The 13,375-nt window shown below is 46.1% G+C and overlaps 1 protein-coding gene across 1 annotated transcript in view; it reads right to left on the reverse strand.

The window, feature by feature from the left end:
• The window catches only part of SLC35F1 (solute carrier family 35 member F1), a 249,613-nt gene extending 236,465 nt beyond the window's left edge, over positions 1-13,148 (reverse strand). The window contains exon 1 of the mRNA XM_086461268.1: positions 12,946-13,148. Coding sequence (XP_086317394.1) covers positions 12,946-13,148 — 203 coding nt within the window. The remainder of the gene's footprint in view (positions 1-12,945) is intronic.
• Positions 13,149-13,375: the final 227 nt, after the last annotated feature.

A 13,375-nucleotide genomic window follows, 5' to 3' on the forward strand; every position in this document is an offset into this window, starting at 1 on the left:
GAGCAAGCAGCTGGGAGTGGAGCAAGGAGCTCTTCTGCCACCTGCCAAAGGCCCCCTCTGCATTCCCAGCCTCATCTGACACCGGTTTCAGCGCCAGATGACTGCAAGTGCTCTTGGGAAACCTTCCCTTGTATTCTGACAGTAGGTACCTCAGGAAAGTTAGACATCTTCGAAAAGATGCCACCCCCTCCTCTCCCAAAGCCTACATGTACTGCACACATTAGTAATTTTGATTCTTGGCAAACGTTTGCCCATAAAGTTTCAGAGAAGCACTACAGTACCTGCAGACCAGATGCTTCTGAGTACTGTGCTGTATTTTATAGCACTGTATAGCCTTTTACAAGCATTAACTAATCAACAACTCTTCCAGGTAGTTAAGTTTAATTATCCTCATTTTACAGGTGCTGAACCAGACCCAGGGAGGTTGAAAGATTTGCCCAAGACCAAAAAACCAATTGGTGTCCAATCCTAGACTGTAAATCAAGAGCTACTGTATGTAACTTTTTCCCAAGTCCTTAAAAATGCAGTATTTCCCTCATCTGCTGCTGCAATACAAGCTTCTTCTGAAAACAAAACAGGCAAAACCCACCCCACCCCCACCCCCCGCCCTTCATTGCAACGGGCTGGTCAAGCTGCTTTTTGTCCACCTGCTCTCCTGTAACTTCTAGTCAAGCACAGTCAAGACGACACAAATCATCACACTCTGGCTTTGGTCCCAAAGGCCCCAACTGAATCAGGCAGGCAGTTTCACAGGGCATCTCCCCATCTTTCTAACTCTGATGCCTGTTTCTGCATCATACCTATACACAATGTTATGGGAGTGTTTTTTTCTCCTTAGTTTTGCTTTATCACCTGACTGGTCTTTTTGTGCACACGGTTTTTTGTTTATCAGGCTTGAGTTTTCAATACCCAGCAACCACAGTGGAGCACAAGCGGCAGCTGCAGTAGCAACAGTTAAGGACAGACCAATAAGTGGCGAGATGAGCAGTATACTGAGTGGATACAGCAACTTTTACTGGAAAACGACAAAGGCTGGCCAGAGAAGAGTCAGTTTAAGGAGCTTCACCTTACAGACCACTGGACAAAACATTGTCTCTGTGTGCTTGAAGCTGATGGAGACTTCTCCACAGAAACGTATGGTGAGCTGCTTTGGATTGGATTTAAAGGCTGGGCTGAGGTCAATCAGTCTCCGCAATTCTCTTCCAAAGAGTTACAGTACATTTCTGGTCCATCCAAAGGAAGGAAGGAAGAATGGTCTCTCCAAGCACCACTGGTGCTGTGATGGAATCAGAAATGACAGTGTTAGAACTGCCTGAAGACTGATCTCTCCCTACTACCAGTGCTGTCTACCAGTCTTGAACTGGCAGCATGGGCAGAGATGACCAAATAGCTTTCTATCCCCGTACTTGCTCTGGCCCCCTCACTTCCCACCATAAGCCTTCAGCAGGTCCCTTCTGATGCTCATGCTTTGGAAGCAAGTGAACAAGTCCCACATCAGTTACCCATTTGCTACTGCTCCTCAGTCAAACACCACTGCTTCTGAAAGATAAACGCACGCATGGCTGCTGCTCAAAGAAAAACATGCAAATACACTACATTTGGCAGGCAATTCGGTTGTAAGTATCTTTGTTCCCTCTCCCGCTTTGGGCCTGCCACACAGAACGGCAGCCAAAACACATCTCAAAGATTAGGTCTGGTCTCAGAGCCCTAATCTTGCAAACACCTAAGCTGCCGACTAGTCCCAGTGACTAGTGCACGGTCATGACTCGTTTGATGCTTGATGCATGGCATTTTGATCAAACAGAGCCCATATACATGGGAAAAAATAATCAGTAAAGGACGAAGAAGAAAGACAAATTTAAAATTGTTGGAGTGTATGCTTCAAAATACATTGCACCTAAATACTCTCGAGTGTAACAGTATTTCAGATGTTAGTAAGACCATTCATAAATGAGAAAAGAAATTGGTATTGATTCTGGGGACTCATGTCTCAATATATCTATAGGTTGTAAAAGTGTAGGAATAAATCTAATAAATTAATCTAGCTGAGTAATAGTAAGTTTCATTAACATGGTAATACCTACCAAATCGATATGTATGAACAATTTCAGACATCAAATTTAACAAAAATTCTTCTAAGAGTTAGAATGTGCTAGAATTTATTTATTTATAACAGGACATTGAATTCAGGTAACTTGTAGTTCATCCTAAAAGATTTCGCATGCTTACACACAAATGGAGACACAGAGTTCTTTTTTCAAGTGAATTATTAGGGAATTATTTGGTGTCTTAAACTCAAGTAACCTCTTCAGTCCCAGAGATTTCACTTGGTTAATATAGATACAGCATAACTCTTCCACTTCTGGCAACCCTCCCACCACCACATGGCAGTGCATCTCACCCTGGCCACTCTGCCTCACTCCTTGAATGCATTTCTGCTACTCAACGGTTGCTCTGATAAGATGTCACCTTTTTTTTAAATAAGAGAAAACCTGGAATTTTCCTTTTCAATGACAGGAAGCGGTGCCTTCATACATATATGACAACCATCACACCACCTTACCCCTGTGCTTCTAGATTAAGTCCTCCAAAGTTCCTGGACTCTACTGAATCTCTTCAAAGACGTGATTCCCCTACCGCCTCCACAAACTGGACCTGAAAAAAGACTGAAGTATACTGTCAAAAATATGCTGGTGAGTGCTAAATCAAAGCAAAGCAGCTTTGGTAGAAGAACCTGAAGAGGAGGCAAAAGAGCAAGGTCTCCAGGGCTATGCACAGGTGTTGTCTGCTCTGGGACAAGCTAGACCACACTTCTGCAAATGGTGACCTCTACATTGGAGAAAAACAGGGTTTTTTCTACAAAGCATGCCCCTTGGCACACCAGGCATTCAACAGCGGAGGTCAAGTATCCAAAATCTGACTGGAAGTTACCTGTGCATATCATAAAATCATAGAATGGTTTGGGTTGGAAGGGACCTTAAAGACCATCTAGTTCCAATGCCTCTTCTATGGGCAGGAACACCTTCCACTAGACCAGGTTGCTCAAAGCCCCGTCAGGTAGGTCACGTAGGAAAAGAAGGCACTTCAGTCTGATTATTACATATAGTTGGGCGCCGGCTTTTTCCTCACCAAGTTAGATGAAGCTTGGAAACTTTTTCTGCCTGACAGTACTTAATCCTCATACCCAGCCTGATGAAAATTATATCTACAATATTAAAGTTTTATTTCCTTCAGGTATCAAATCCCATACCCATTAAAATATTTTCCAGCTCACTGCTCAACTCTTCCCAACCTACTTGCTATTTGCTGTCCTTCCTCACTTTCAATCTACCCAGGACAGTCCCTACAGACCTCAATATACTGGCAGCAGGGAGTTAAAAAAACATAATCAAAAGCATTTCATGTCTGCAGCAGCAGCAGAGAGAGAAAAAGAAAGGAGCAACAGGAAAGAAACACTTGCTCAGTTTCATTACAGCATTCAGCTTCCAGTAAGAAAAGATTTCAGAAGGTAAACGGCCCAAATCAGGCTGCAGAAGCCACTGAAAACACAGAGCTATTTAAACTCCATAAAATATCTGGGCTTAGAATAATCACAAGGTAATTCATGTAATTTTATTAAGTATTTTCCAGCATTTGTCTCATCACCATTGGGGGGAAAAAGGCAAAGATCCATGCAGAAGAATACTGCACCCTGGGATAGCCACAGAGAGAACAGGGTAGACAAAGATCCAAATCTTGGTAAAATACAGAAAGCATAGGACAGGGTACAGCTTATGCCTTACCCCTCTTGGAGCATTTCGCCCCTACCTGTATGTGACTCACTTCAGGGCTCCTCTTGAAGACTTAGACATCTACCTCCCCGCTTCAAAAAAAAGGCAGAGAGAAGTCCCCCTTTTTCTACCTTGTAGCCACCACCCTCATTCAGCCTATCCCCCTCAAACTCCCCTTTCCGCTGAAAGGGTCTGAGCTAGCAGCCCCAAGGCTACATTAAGGATCAAGATTTTAGTCATTAGGCTGGAGAGATCCAGGAGTGGAGCTGTGGAGCATTCTTCCTCTTCGATGAGCTTGATGAAGAGGTATCAGAGCAGGAAGAGACTCTGGTATCTCCCTCCCACACTGCTGGTGGCTTCCTCTACACCAAACAGGGTGAAACATTTAGTTCCCTCTTAACTCATTTTCTACCAAAGGGAAAACAGAAAAAGTCAGGTCACATCAGAACACTTGCCAGATGAGAAAAGTAATGAGAACGAATGTGGCACAGAAGGCAGCACCATTTTAAAATCAATGCAGCCCAATAAGAGAGTGAAGCAGGCTTCTGGACACATGCACGACAGTTTCTTTGACAAATGAACACCAGAGAGGGCTAAGTAAACTAATGGCCATCACTACAAATGTTTCAAATTTTGTTTTTGTTCTGTCATAAGCTAATACTGGCACAGAGGTTGCAATTAACAATAGGGCTTGGGAGGCAATAATTACGGTCTTGCTACTGGACATAAATTACCTCGTTTATGTGCATTAGAGACGTAGCAATCTGTTTCAAGCATAGTGTGCTTTCATAAATGAACACCTTGAAGCTGAAATGCCTTGGGAGACAAGCTGGGCAAAAAAGAATCTTCTAGTTCCAAACTTCTTATTTTCAGAACTTCTCCCGTTTTGCATTAGGACAAAACCATGACCATTTGAGGTTCTTCATCCAAAGAGAACATCACAGTCCATGAGAACTCAGGCATGCAGTAAAGCAGAGTTAAACCCAGTCTCCTACATAAGGACTCCCATCATCAGATGACCATGAAGTCTTACTTGCTCTCCATCCAAAAAAATCTAGTCTGGACATAAGAAACCTTACTGAATGTGTGGTCTTGAGAAAATCCAATCCTTCTTGCCAAGGTTTTGACTCATCTACATTTTCTGACAGGAAAAAAAGTTACAGCAAAAGAGCAGGTTTGCTACCTCGTTCCCAAGTTCCCACATGCCGCCACAGATCAGACCTACCTGAAGGTGAAGCCACCCTCCCGCATCACTACAGGGAAAGGCAATGTGAGGAAGCAACTGATCACTGCACCAAGGGGAAACTGAAATTAAGGGCCAAAATGACTGTATCAGCTACAGAAGGCTGGCTTAATAAGTGTCACTATTTTTCACAGTGGCACCTACATGGTGTCATTTGTGGACAGACCTTTCTGGTGGGATCAAGAGTCATCCACCCCGTCTAGGAAATCATTTGGCTAGCACTGTAAACCGTGGTACCTCCCAAAAAGCAGGCGTGCTCCCTGCAGAAGTATGGCACAGTATTGCCACACAGGTGCTCTCACCGAGCACAGCCGGGCCGTGGAGATGCTCCCTCCTCTGTCTCTTGCTCTTTAGTTCCAGCTGTACCAAGGAGAATGTGATGCATGGGAGTTAAAACCCACTACCTCAATCATTTGGTGACTCCGAGAAAAATGACAGAGAGCAAATATGTATTGAAGAAATGCTTTCTTAAATCACGAGAGAAACCAAGTCAAAGAAAGCTGAAAGACAAGCTTCAAAACTGGCATGTCTTCAGTAAAAATCCCAGAGAGACAAATGACAGACATAAATAAGCAGAGACAGGTAGATTAGGTGGTTCACAACTTGAATTTCACAACCACCAATACTTACACACGTTATAGTCATAGCAATTTATGAGTCCCCATACAGCTGTTCTTGCAACAGGTGATTTCAGCTGAGTTTGAGCTCATCTCACAAGCCTTTGAGCATGAGTTTTCTGTTGTTGCTGGGGTTTGGGGGCAATTTTTTGTAGTGTTTTTAAAGTCTTCAGCAAGTTCTTTTTCCTAAGCGTTCCTGGTAATTAGCCCTAATCAGTATTCAAGTGCTGATCTGTAAGGCTATCGGATGACTTAAAGGAAGGGAACACCTCACTAATAGCCCCAGTGTTTCCCTCTGCCTGCAGAAACAACCACGATAAGGACAGAGACTCCAGCCATCTCCAAAGAGACAGAGCCACAAAGAGCCCTTCTGATCGCTGCTGGCATCTGGCCTTCCCCTCATTAGCACATTAAAGCTGCTCTGTCCATCCCATAAGAGCCACTCTGTCCATTCCTCCAGCTTTCTCTATGGAGCCATTTACAGTGTTGCTCCGTTGAAACCCCCCTAGTTCAAGAGGCAGTAACCCCTTCCCAAAGCCCACGGCACAGCCAGTGTCAAAAATTCCCACTTACAGACAGGCACTCAGTAAGTACCGGCCTTCTGAATGTCATAGGTAGACAGAAGACACCCACAAACTTCGCCTTGCCAAACTGCCCCTCCTAGGGAAAGTCTTTCCCCAGTCAGTACGTGGGCTGTCGGGTTTGCATTACAGTGCACTTACCGTATCAAATCACTCCAAACAATTCCAATTTCAGAATAGGACCAGCAAGGCTTGTATCTCCTAAGGTGCAAATTCTCAGGAGCAAAAGTGAGGCAAGGGGGACAAAGCTTTCTGACACTGACTCCAAAACCTGTTAGGAAACCATGCTCAGACACTTTGAAACCATACTTGGACAGACTTCCAGTACCTGCTACAGCAGCAACATGGAAGCTTTATGTACCTTAGCTCATCTTCACTCCTGAATCAAAGCATTTGAAGAGTACTATGGCATGCCAATAAGTGTGCATCCACTGAAATAAGCTGTTTGGAGGGGAAGGGGAAAAGCTTCTTTTTCTCTTGTTTTACAGGTATTTCCCTTATGCACCCAAATTATTGGAAACATAGCTAATTCACAGAGGTCACTTGCTTTCAAAATGGTGGTTACAAGTAAACTAATGAGAAACGGAAACAGTGGACAATTTTTCATCAGTTGATTTCTACATCCTCTGCCAGGATGCTTCCCTACAGGCAGATATGACCTTTCCAGTTCCCTGACCAAAAAGAATAATACTAACAGGTACAAGAAAGCCAACCCAGTTTCCTTATCTACACTCTGAACTAATTTTCTTTAACTTACTTCAGAATGGTATAAATACTTTTACCTAAAAGGAGAGCCACAGCTATCTGAATCGGGCTCAGACTCATTCTTCTACAGCCACTTATTTTGAGTGGACTTTGAGAAGCTATTTGTACTTTTTAAGAATAAAAATCCCAAAGGAAGCCAATCCTTTTATTTGAAGAAGAAGAAAGCAAAGCAACTGAAGGTTATGAATACTCACTCTTTTTTTGGATTCCAAAAATGATACGTTTGATCCTTGACTTGCTTTTCATTAAGCAAAAATGCCATAAATTATTTGGTTTGTTTGCCTCTCTGATCAGTCAACTGAAAGATGTTATTGCTTTGGGGCAATGAAATATGCTGCCTCAATTTCATTATTATTCAGTTTCAGGTTCTTTTTAGTACATAAACTCCCTCTGTCTGATTTACTATGTGGATACATGTTATTAGAAAAAAAAAAAACATCGGGTTATAGCTTTTGATACTTGCAGTGTCATTTAAACAGCTCTCATCTCTGAAGAGTTAGTAGCCTTGACACACAGTTCAAGTTCAAAGTTAGTTAGCTAGTGGGCCAAATTCTTCCTCAAGTCTATTATCAGGGATGAATTGGGCCTGTAACATAATAGAAAGGCAAAAGTTTTCCTCAGACTGTACCCAAACAGCCGGGCTTTCTGACATGAAGAATCCAAATTGCTTTTCTTCATATAATTTTGTTCAATAAATCACTGTCTAGCTTAATGAATTATACTTATTAGCAACATTAGTTCTTCTTCCTTTTCCTAAGAAAGGTAGTGGTAATTAGATCATGCACTGGCTTTATGCACAAGGCTAAAATTTTTCTGCTAAAGTGAATAAGTGAGCAAAGAAGCAGAGAGACTCACATTGATCCAGAGAAAGCTTTCGCAATTCACTAGTGCAGAGAACATAACTACAAAGCTATTTAAAAGATGGCATGGGACTGAGTGCCTGAAATTACTCTTACTCCATTTTCTGGTATCAAGTTGAATATGTCTCCAATATTCTGATATGATTTTTAGGAAACTTCTGAAAAATACAAAGTGCCATTTAGCAACAGAGAGCAAGAAAAAGCACATGAAGACATCCTTGAAACAGCAAGATAAGGCACGGCTGGATTTACAGCAAGCATTCCTCAAGAAAGTACTAAAAGATAGAAGTGGGTAAACCCAGAAAAATGTATGTGCCATCCAGCTTTCTAAAAAAAGTCCTCATCAAGGAAAGCAAAACAATAGCAGGGCCTTAGATGTTACTTTGGAGACCTGAATTCATCAATGTGGCTATGGTACTTTTTGTTTCCCGGAATAATCTCATTTACTTAGGTAAAATAACTTTGTTACAGTATCTAAAGATATTAACTCATTTTCCTTGCAGAAATTTGATTTTCCCTCCTTGTCCTGGCGCTTAGGACTAGAGAGATAACAACCTCATTTGTTGGCACTCATTAGATAAATAATTTGCAAGAATCCCCCTTGGCAAGCTGCTCTCCCTGTGTAACAGCAATGTTTATTCTCTGCCCAGTTCTTCTAAAGAGGTGATAACCAGCCTTCCCAACATGAGATATCCCTGTAAATTAGGACAGTGCTCAAAAAACATGTAGATGTGGCACTTTGGGACATGGTTTAGTGGGCATGGTGGTGTTGGGTTGATGGTTGGACTTGATGACCTTAGAGGTCTTTTCCAACCTAATGATGCTACTAGCTCAAAAGGGCTTCAGGGCCACAGGCAACATTTGGCAGGTGATTCTCTGCTCTCAACCTTTCAGGTCACTCAGGGAGTGCAAGGAAGGGAGACAAGCCACCCCTCTCTGACGGGATACAGACAGAGTTCAGACCCACCAACAGGTATCTCTGAAATACACAGGTGCTGGGGTAGAGGCACGGAGAACCACATAACTCCACACCGCATGATTTTCTCCTTTTTCTCTTGCTTCCTGCTATAGGTGGGAGGCAATGCAGAGCAGGTGAGTCACTGCCTATTAAGTGGTCCTCTACAAGCAGACAGAGTTGGTGGAGTCCAATTTTGTCTTCACAGAGGCTGTGGGGAAGCAAGCAAGCAATCAAGCAGCCAACATTATTCTATTCTCTCCCCTGCAATATAGCAGGGCAGGGTCAGCCAGGGACACCTGCTCAGCAAATGTCACAAGGCACAAGGAAGGTACCAGGCGGGGCTTCATGGACCACGGGTGTGAGTCACAGGGCCAGGAATGCATTTGCAGTATGTAATCACCACGACATTTCCCCTTAATGCAACAGCAATTCAAAGTCATCCTCTCCAGACTTCAAGGATAACAGGAAGCTTGTTCCTGTTGCATCAGGTCCTGTTCACCATCACTGGCAGCTCAGAATTCATATCCAAACTATTCCAGTAAATCCCACAATTTCATTGAGCAACTCCAGTCCTCTATGATTCTGACCCTTCAGTTTTGTGTTTTACTTTGGTTTTCTGTTATGGTCAACCTTTTCACAGAGTGCAGTGTTTGCTGTGATCACTGAAATGGATTTTTACAGTCAATCAGCTCTGCTTTCAGTATGTTCTCTCTCAGACACCCTGGGGGGGTAGGTTGCTCCAGTGTTTCTCTATTACCTGAGGATCTATCGAGTGAACAGGGAGGAGAAGTTGGAAGGTGAAGTTAAAATAGGTTTCCATAGGTTGTAAAGCAATTTTAAGAGAAGCCTTCGAAGGCAATTCAGTAATCACCAAGTGCCTGGGTGACCAAACTACTACATACAAAGTGAGAGAGAAATGATGCTCCATTTCTGCCAGTGACTATCCCCATTCTGCTGTCTTGTTTCTTCCTTGACCATACCAGAGTCTGTCCCCTCCCTGGGGATAGACTTTTTAGCAGGGCCTATTGCAATAGGACAAGGGGTAATGGTTTAAAACTAAAAGAGCGTAGACTCAGACTACATATAAGAGAGACATTTTTTTTCAATGAGTGTGGTGAGACACTGGAACAGGTTGCCCAGAGAGGTGGTAGAAGGCCCATCCCTGGCAACATTCAAGGTCAGGTTGGATGGGGCTCTGAGCAACCTGATCCAGCTAAAGATGTCCCTGCTCACTGCAGGGGGGTTGGACTAGATGACCTTTAAAGGTTCCTTCCAACCCAAACCATTCTGATTCTACCAGGTGCAAGTGGTTTCTGACAACTCCAGCTGTTATCAACATTTCAATTTTGTCCATCTGCCTGAGGAGTCCCCACTTTGTCTAGCAGAAAACAAGCACATGAGCTCAACTCAGTGAGTCAATCAGGAATCTTTCACAAATGGGTCTCAAGCAAATAGTGCACATAAAGCATAGACAGCACAGACAAAATGTTACACTTTTCCAGTGGAAAAACATTAGTTGAAGAAGCCAATGCTCAGTTTGTTCTGGACTCCTACTTCTTTAGGGATATAGCATACATATTTCTTCTTTTCTCTTACACACTTATATGCTGTAGTTTCCATAAAAGATGAAAACAAACATTGTGTCAGGATTCATTTCATTGTATCAACAGAAATACTACATGAAAGCCATTATGTTGCATGGGCTGAGTCATTAGTTCCCATGTAAAGTTGAAGGAAATCTAACTCGGGCAAAATTTCCCTTGACACAGACTTTGGGATGGGCTAAGGATTCTCTTACACAAAGAAAAGGCTGCCTTAAAAGACCATAGTAACAAGTCTTCTCTCTCTCCATAAATCACGTAAATTTGGAAAAAATTCACTCTCATTTAATGTTTGAGGAGGAGAAAAGAACATGTTCACAAAATAGTGACTGGGCTCCTGTTCGTTTGGGTGCTCCTCTGGGCAATGGGAGATCTCATTTCTAGGTTCAAGTTTGTTAATCAGAACAGAGATTTGAACTTTTGTCAGCAGTGCCAATTTCTACCCTTTTCCCCCTTCAAAAAAAAATCTAGCTATTCTCATTTCAATCATATGTATATAACAATAAATATTGATTTGACTCTTTACCTATGGCTGAGCGACATATATATGCATAAGCATGGCAACTGCTTGAACTATATGAAATAATCCAAGACCTCATAGATGTGAAGAGTCTGCTCAGTTTGATGGCTCTGCAGAGGTCACTATTACCACCCCTGAATAGGAGTATCTATTGTTTCTGTATCTGATCCCCTCACCACATCTTCAGCGATCTCTTGCTGCCCCTGAGAAAACTTCTTTTCACTACTGTCTTATTTCAGGACTGACACACGCCTCCCAGAACGACCAAGGAGAAGGGGAGCAGGATTTTGTAAGCACAGGACACCTAAGTTGTCACACACCATTGGGCTGAGGAATTGAGTGAATTTTACTATACTGACAGTTGCAAATGCGCATGTACAAGACAACGTGTAACTGAGTTTGAGCTGAAGCAGCTCTTAGTCGTTTCAACTTCTTTTCAACCTTCTCATGCTTGAGTAAAAAGGACAAGTATTTCCTCCCTTACTGATGCTTTTGAGGATCCTCCTGGAATGGTAACAGTTAATTAACTGCTGATAATAGCAATGATCTGTGAGCAATCAAATACCTTCAGTTACAGTAACAATGATATTTTCCTAATGTCTAAAGGCTTGAGTCAACAAGCTTCATCTTCAAAACTAGTACATCCAGATAGAAGAGCTGTTTTTCTTAGCAGCTCATCCATATTACACATATCGAAAACTAAAGAGGGGACAACGAGGCCGACACTGCTACACACCATCCCATTGCTGCTCATAACGCTGCAACTGTTCTATTTAGCATGTGAAAGTCATCAGGCAGAAGTGATGGCTTCAGCTGGCTTTTCAGACAGGAGCTCAGAGGCTCCGTCTGGAGAAGTGCAATCAGTTAGGCTCTGGATAGACTGTTTTGCAGTAAAAATCATAGAATCACAGAACGGTTTGGGTTGGAAGGGACCTTAAAGACCACCTAGTTCCAACAGCCCTGCCAGGGCAGGGACACCTTCTGCTAGACCAGGTTGCTCCAAGCCCCATCCAACCTGGCCTTGAACACTGCCAGGGAGGGGGCAGCCACAGCCTCTTCGGGCAACCTGTGCCAGTGTCTCACCACCCTCACAGTGAAGAATTTCTTCCTAATATCTAACCTAAATCTCCCCTCTTTCAGTTTGAAACCATTACCGGTTTTAAACCTCAGCCCCAATCAAATGCAGTGCAGAAGAAGCAACTGGCAAAGAGGACAACGCAGAGGATTTAAGTAAGATGGTTCCAGTGTTTTCTTGCGTGTTCGGTGAAATAATTTACCCCGACCACCCTGCACTTTTCCTATCTTCGCACGGACAATTCCGAGCCCCACGCACAGCCGAACGGCAGAGAGCGCGTCGGAAGCATCCCGCTCCCGAAGCCCGCGCTCGCTTCTCCCTGCCCACGCGAGCTGCTCGGAAAACCGGGCAAAAACCCCACACGGGGCCATTCGGCACCCCGGAGTGCCCGGCCGCTGCTGCAGACCCCCGCCGGGACGGGCTGCGGGGCCGCCCCTTCCTCGCCGCTCCTCTCGCCCGGCGCCCGCCCTCCAACTTCGCCGGCGGCGCCTCCGCCACCGGCCGGGCTGCGGCAGCGGGGACGTCGGTCCTTCCTCCCCGCCGGCCCCCGCGTGTCCGCGACGGGCCAGGAAAGCCGAAGCAGGCGGGAGGCGCCGGGTCCCCGCCGTGGGGGCGTGCCTGCGGGCAGGGCAGGTGCGACCGGCACCGGCGGGCAGAGAGCGGGCCGGGGCCGCGCCTCACGCCGCCGCCTCGCAGGCAACAATGGGCCGGGGGAGGCTTCGCGCCGCCGCCCCCCGCCCGCGGCTCCGCCGGGGACCGGCGCTGCCAGCCCAGCCCAGTCCAGCCCCGCCGGAGCCTTCGCCCCCCTCCCCCCGCCCCGCTCCACCCCGCCGAGGGGGCCGGGCCGGGGCTCCCCCGACGGCCGCCCCCGGGACCTGCGCGCCCCAGGGAGAGCGGCGGCGGGGCGGGAAGCCGCGCCGCGCCGCCGGAGCCCCGGTCCATCCCCTGGCCTCACCTGTTCAGCACTTTCCTGATCCTCTGGCGCACGCTGGAGGAGGGCGCGGAGATGCCGCTCCTGCCGCCGCCGCTGCCGCCCTCCGCCGGCAGGTTCTCGATGGTGGCCACGACATGGCTGGGCTGCGGCGGGTGGTGCGGCGGCGGCGGCGGCTGCGGCGGCGGGGGGTGGCGGTGGTGGCGGTGGCGCTCGGGGGAGAGCATCGCGGCGGGGCTGCGCCTCAGCGGAGAGCGGGGCGCATCCCGGCGGGAGGGCGGCGGGCGCTGCTGCCGCCGGCGCTGGCTCCCTCGGCTTCCGGGCAGCGCCAGACCCTCGCCCGCTCCTCCCTCACTGGGCTGCCATGCAGCGAGGGGCGGGCTGCCGCCGCCGCCAGCGAGTGCCGCTCACGGTCGACGAAGTGGCGGCAGTTGGGCGACCCTCCTCCTCCTCC

The sequence above is a fragment of the Leptosomus discolor genome, chromosome 2 (genome assembly GCF_034619465.1).
Source record: "Leptosomus discolor isolate bLepDis1 chromosome 2, bLepDis1.hap2, whole genome shotgun sequence".
Classification (NCBI taxonomy): Eukaryota; Metazoa; Chordata; class Aves; order Leptosomiformes; family Leptosomidae; genus Leptosomus; species Leptosomus discolor.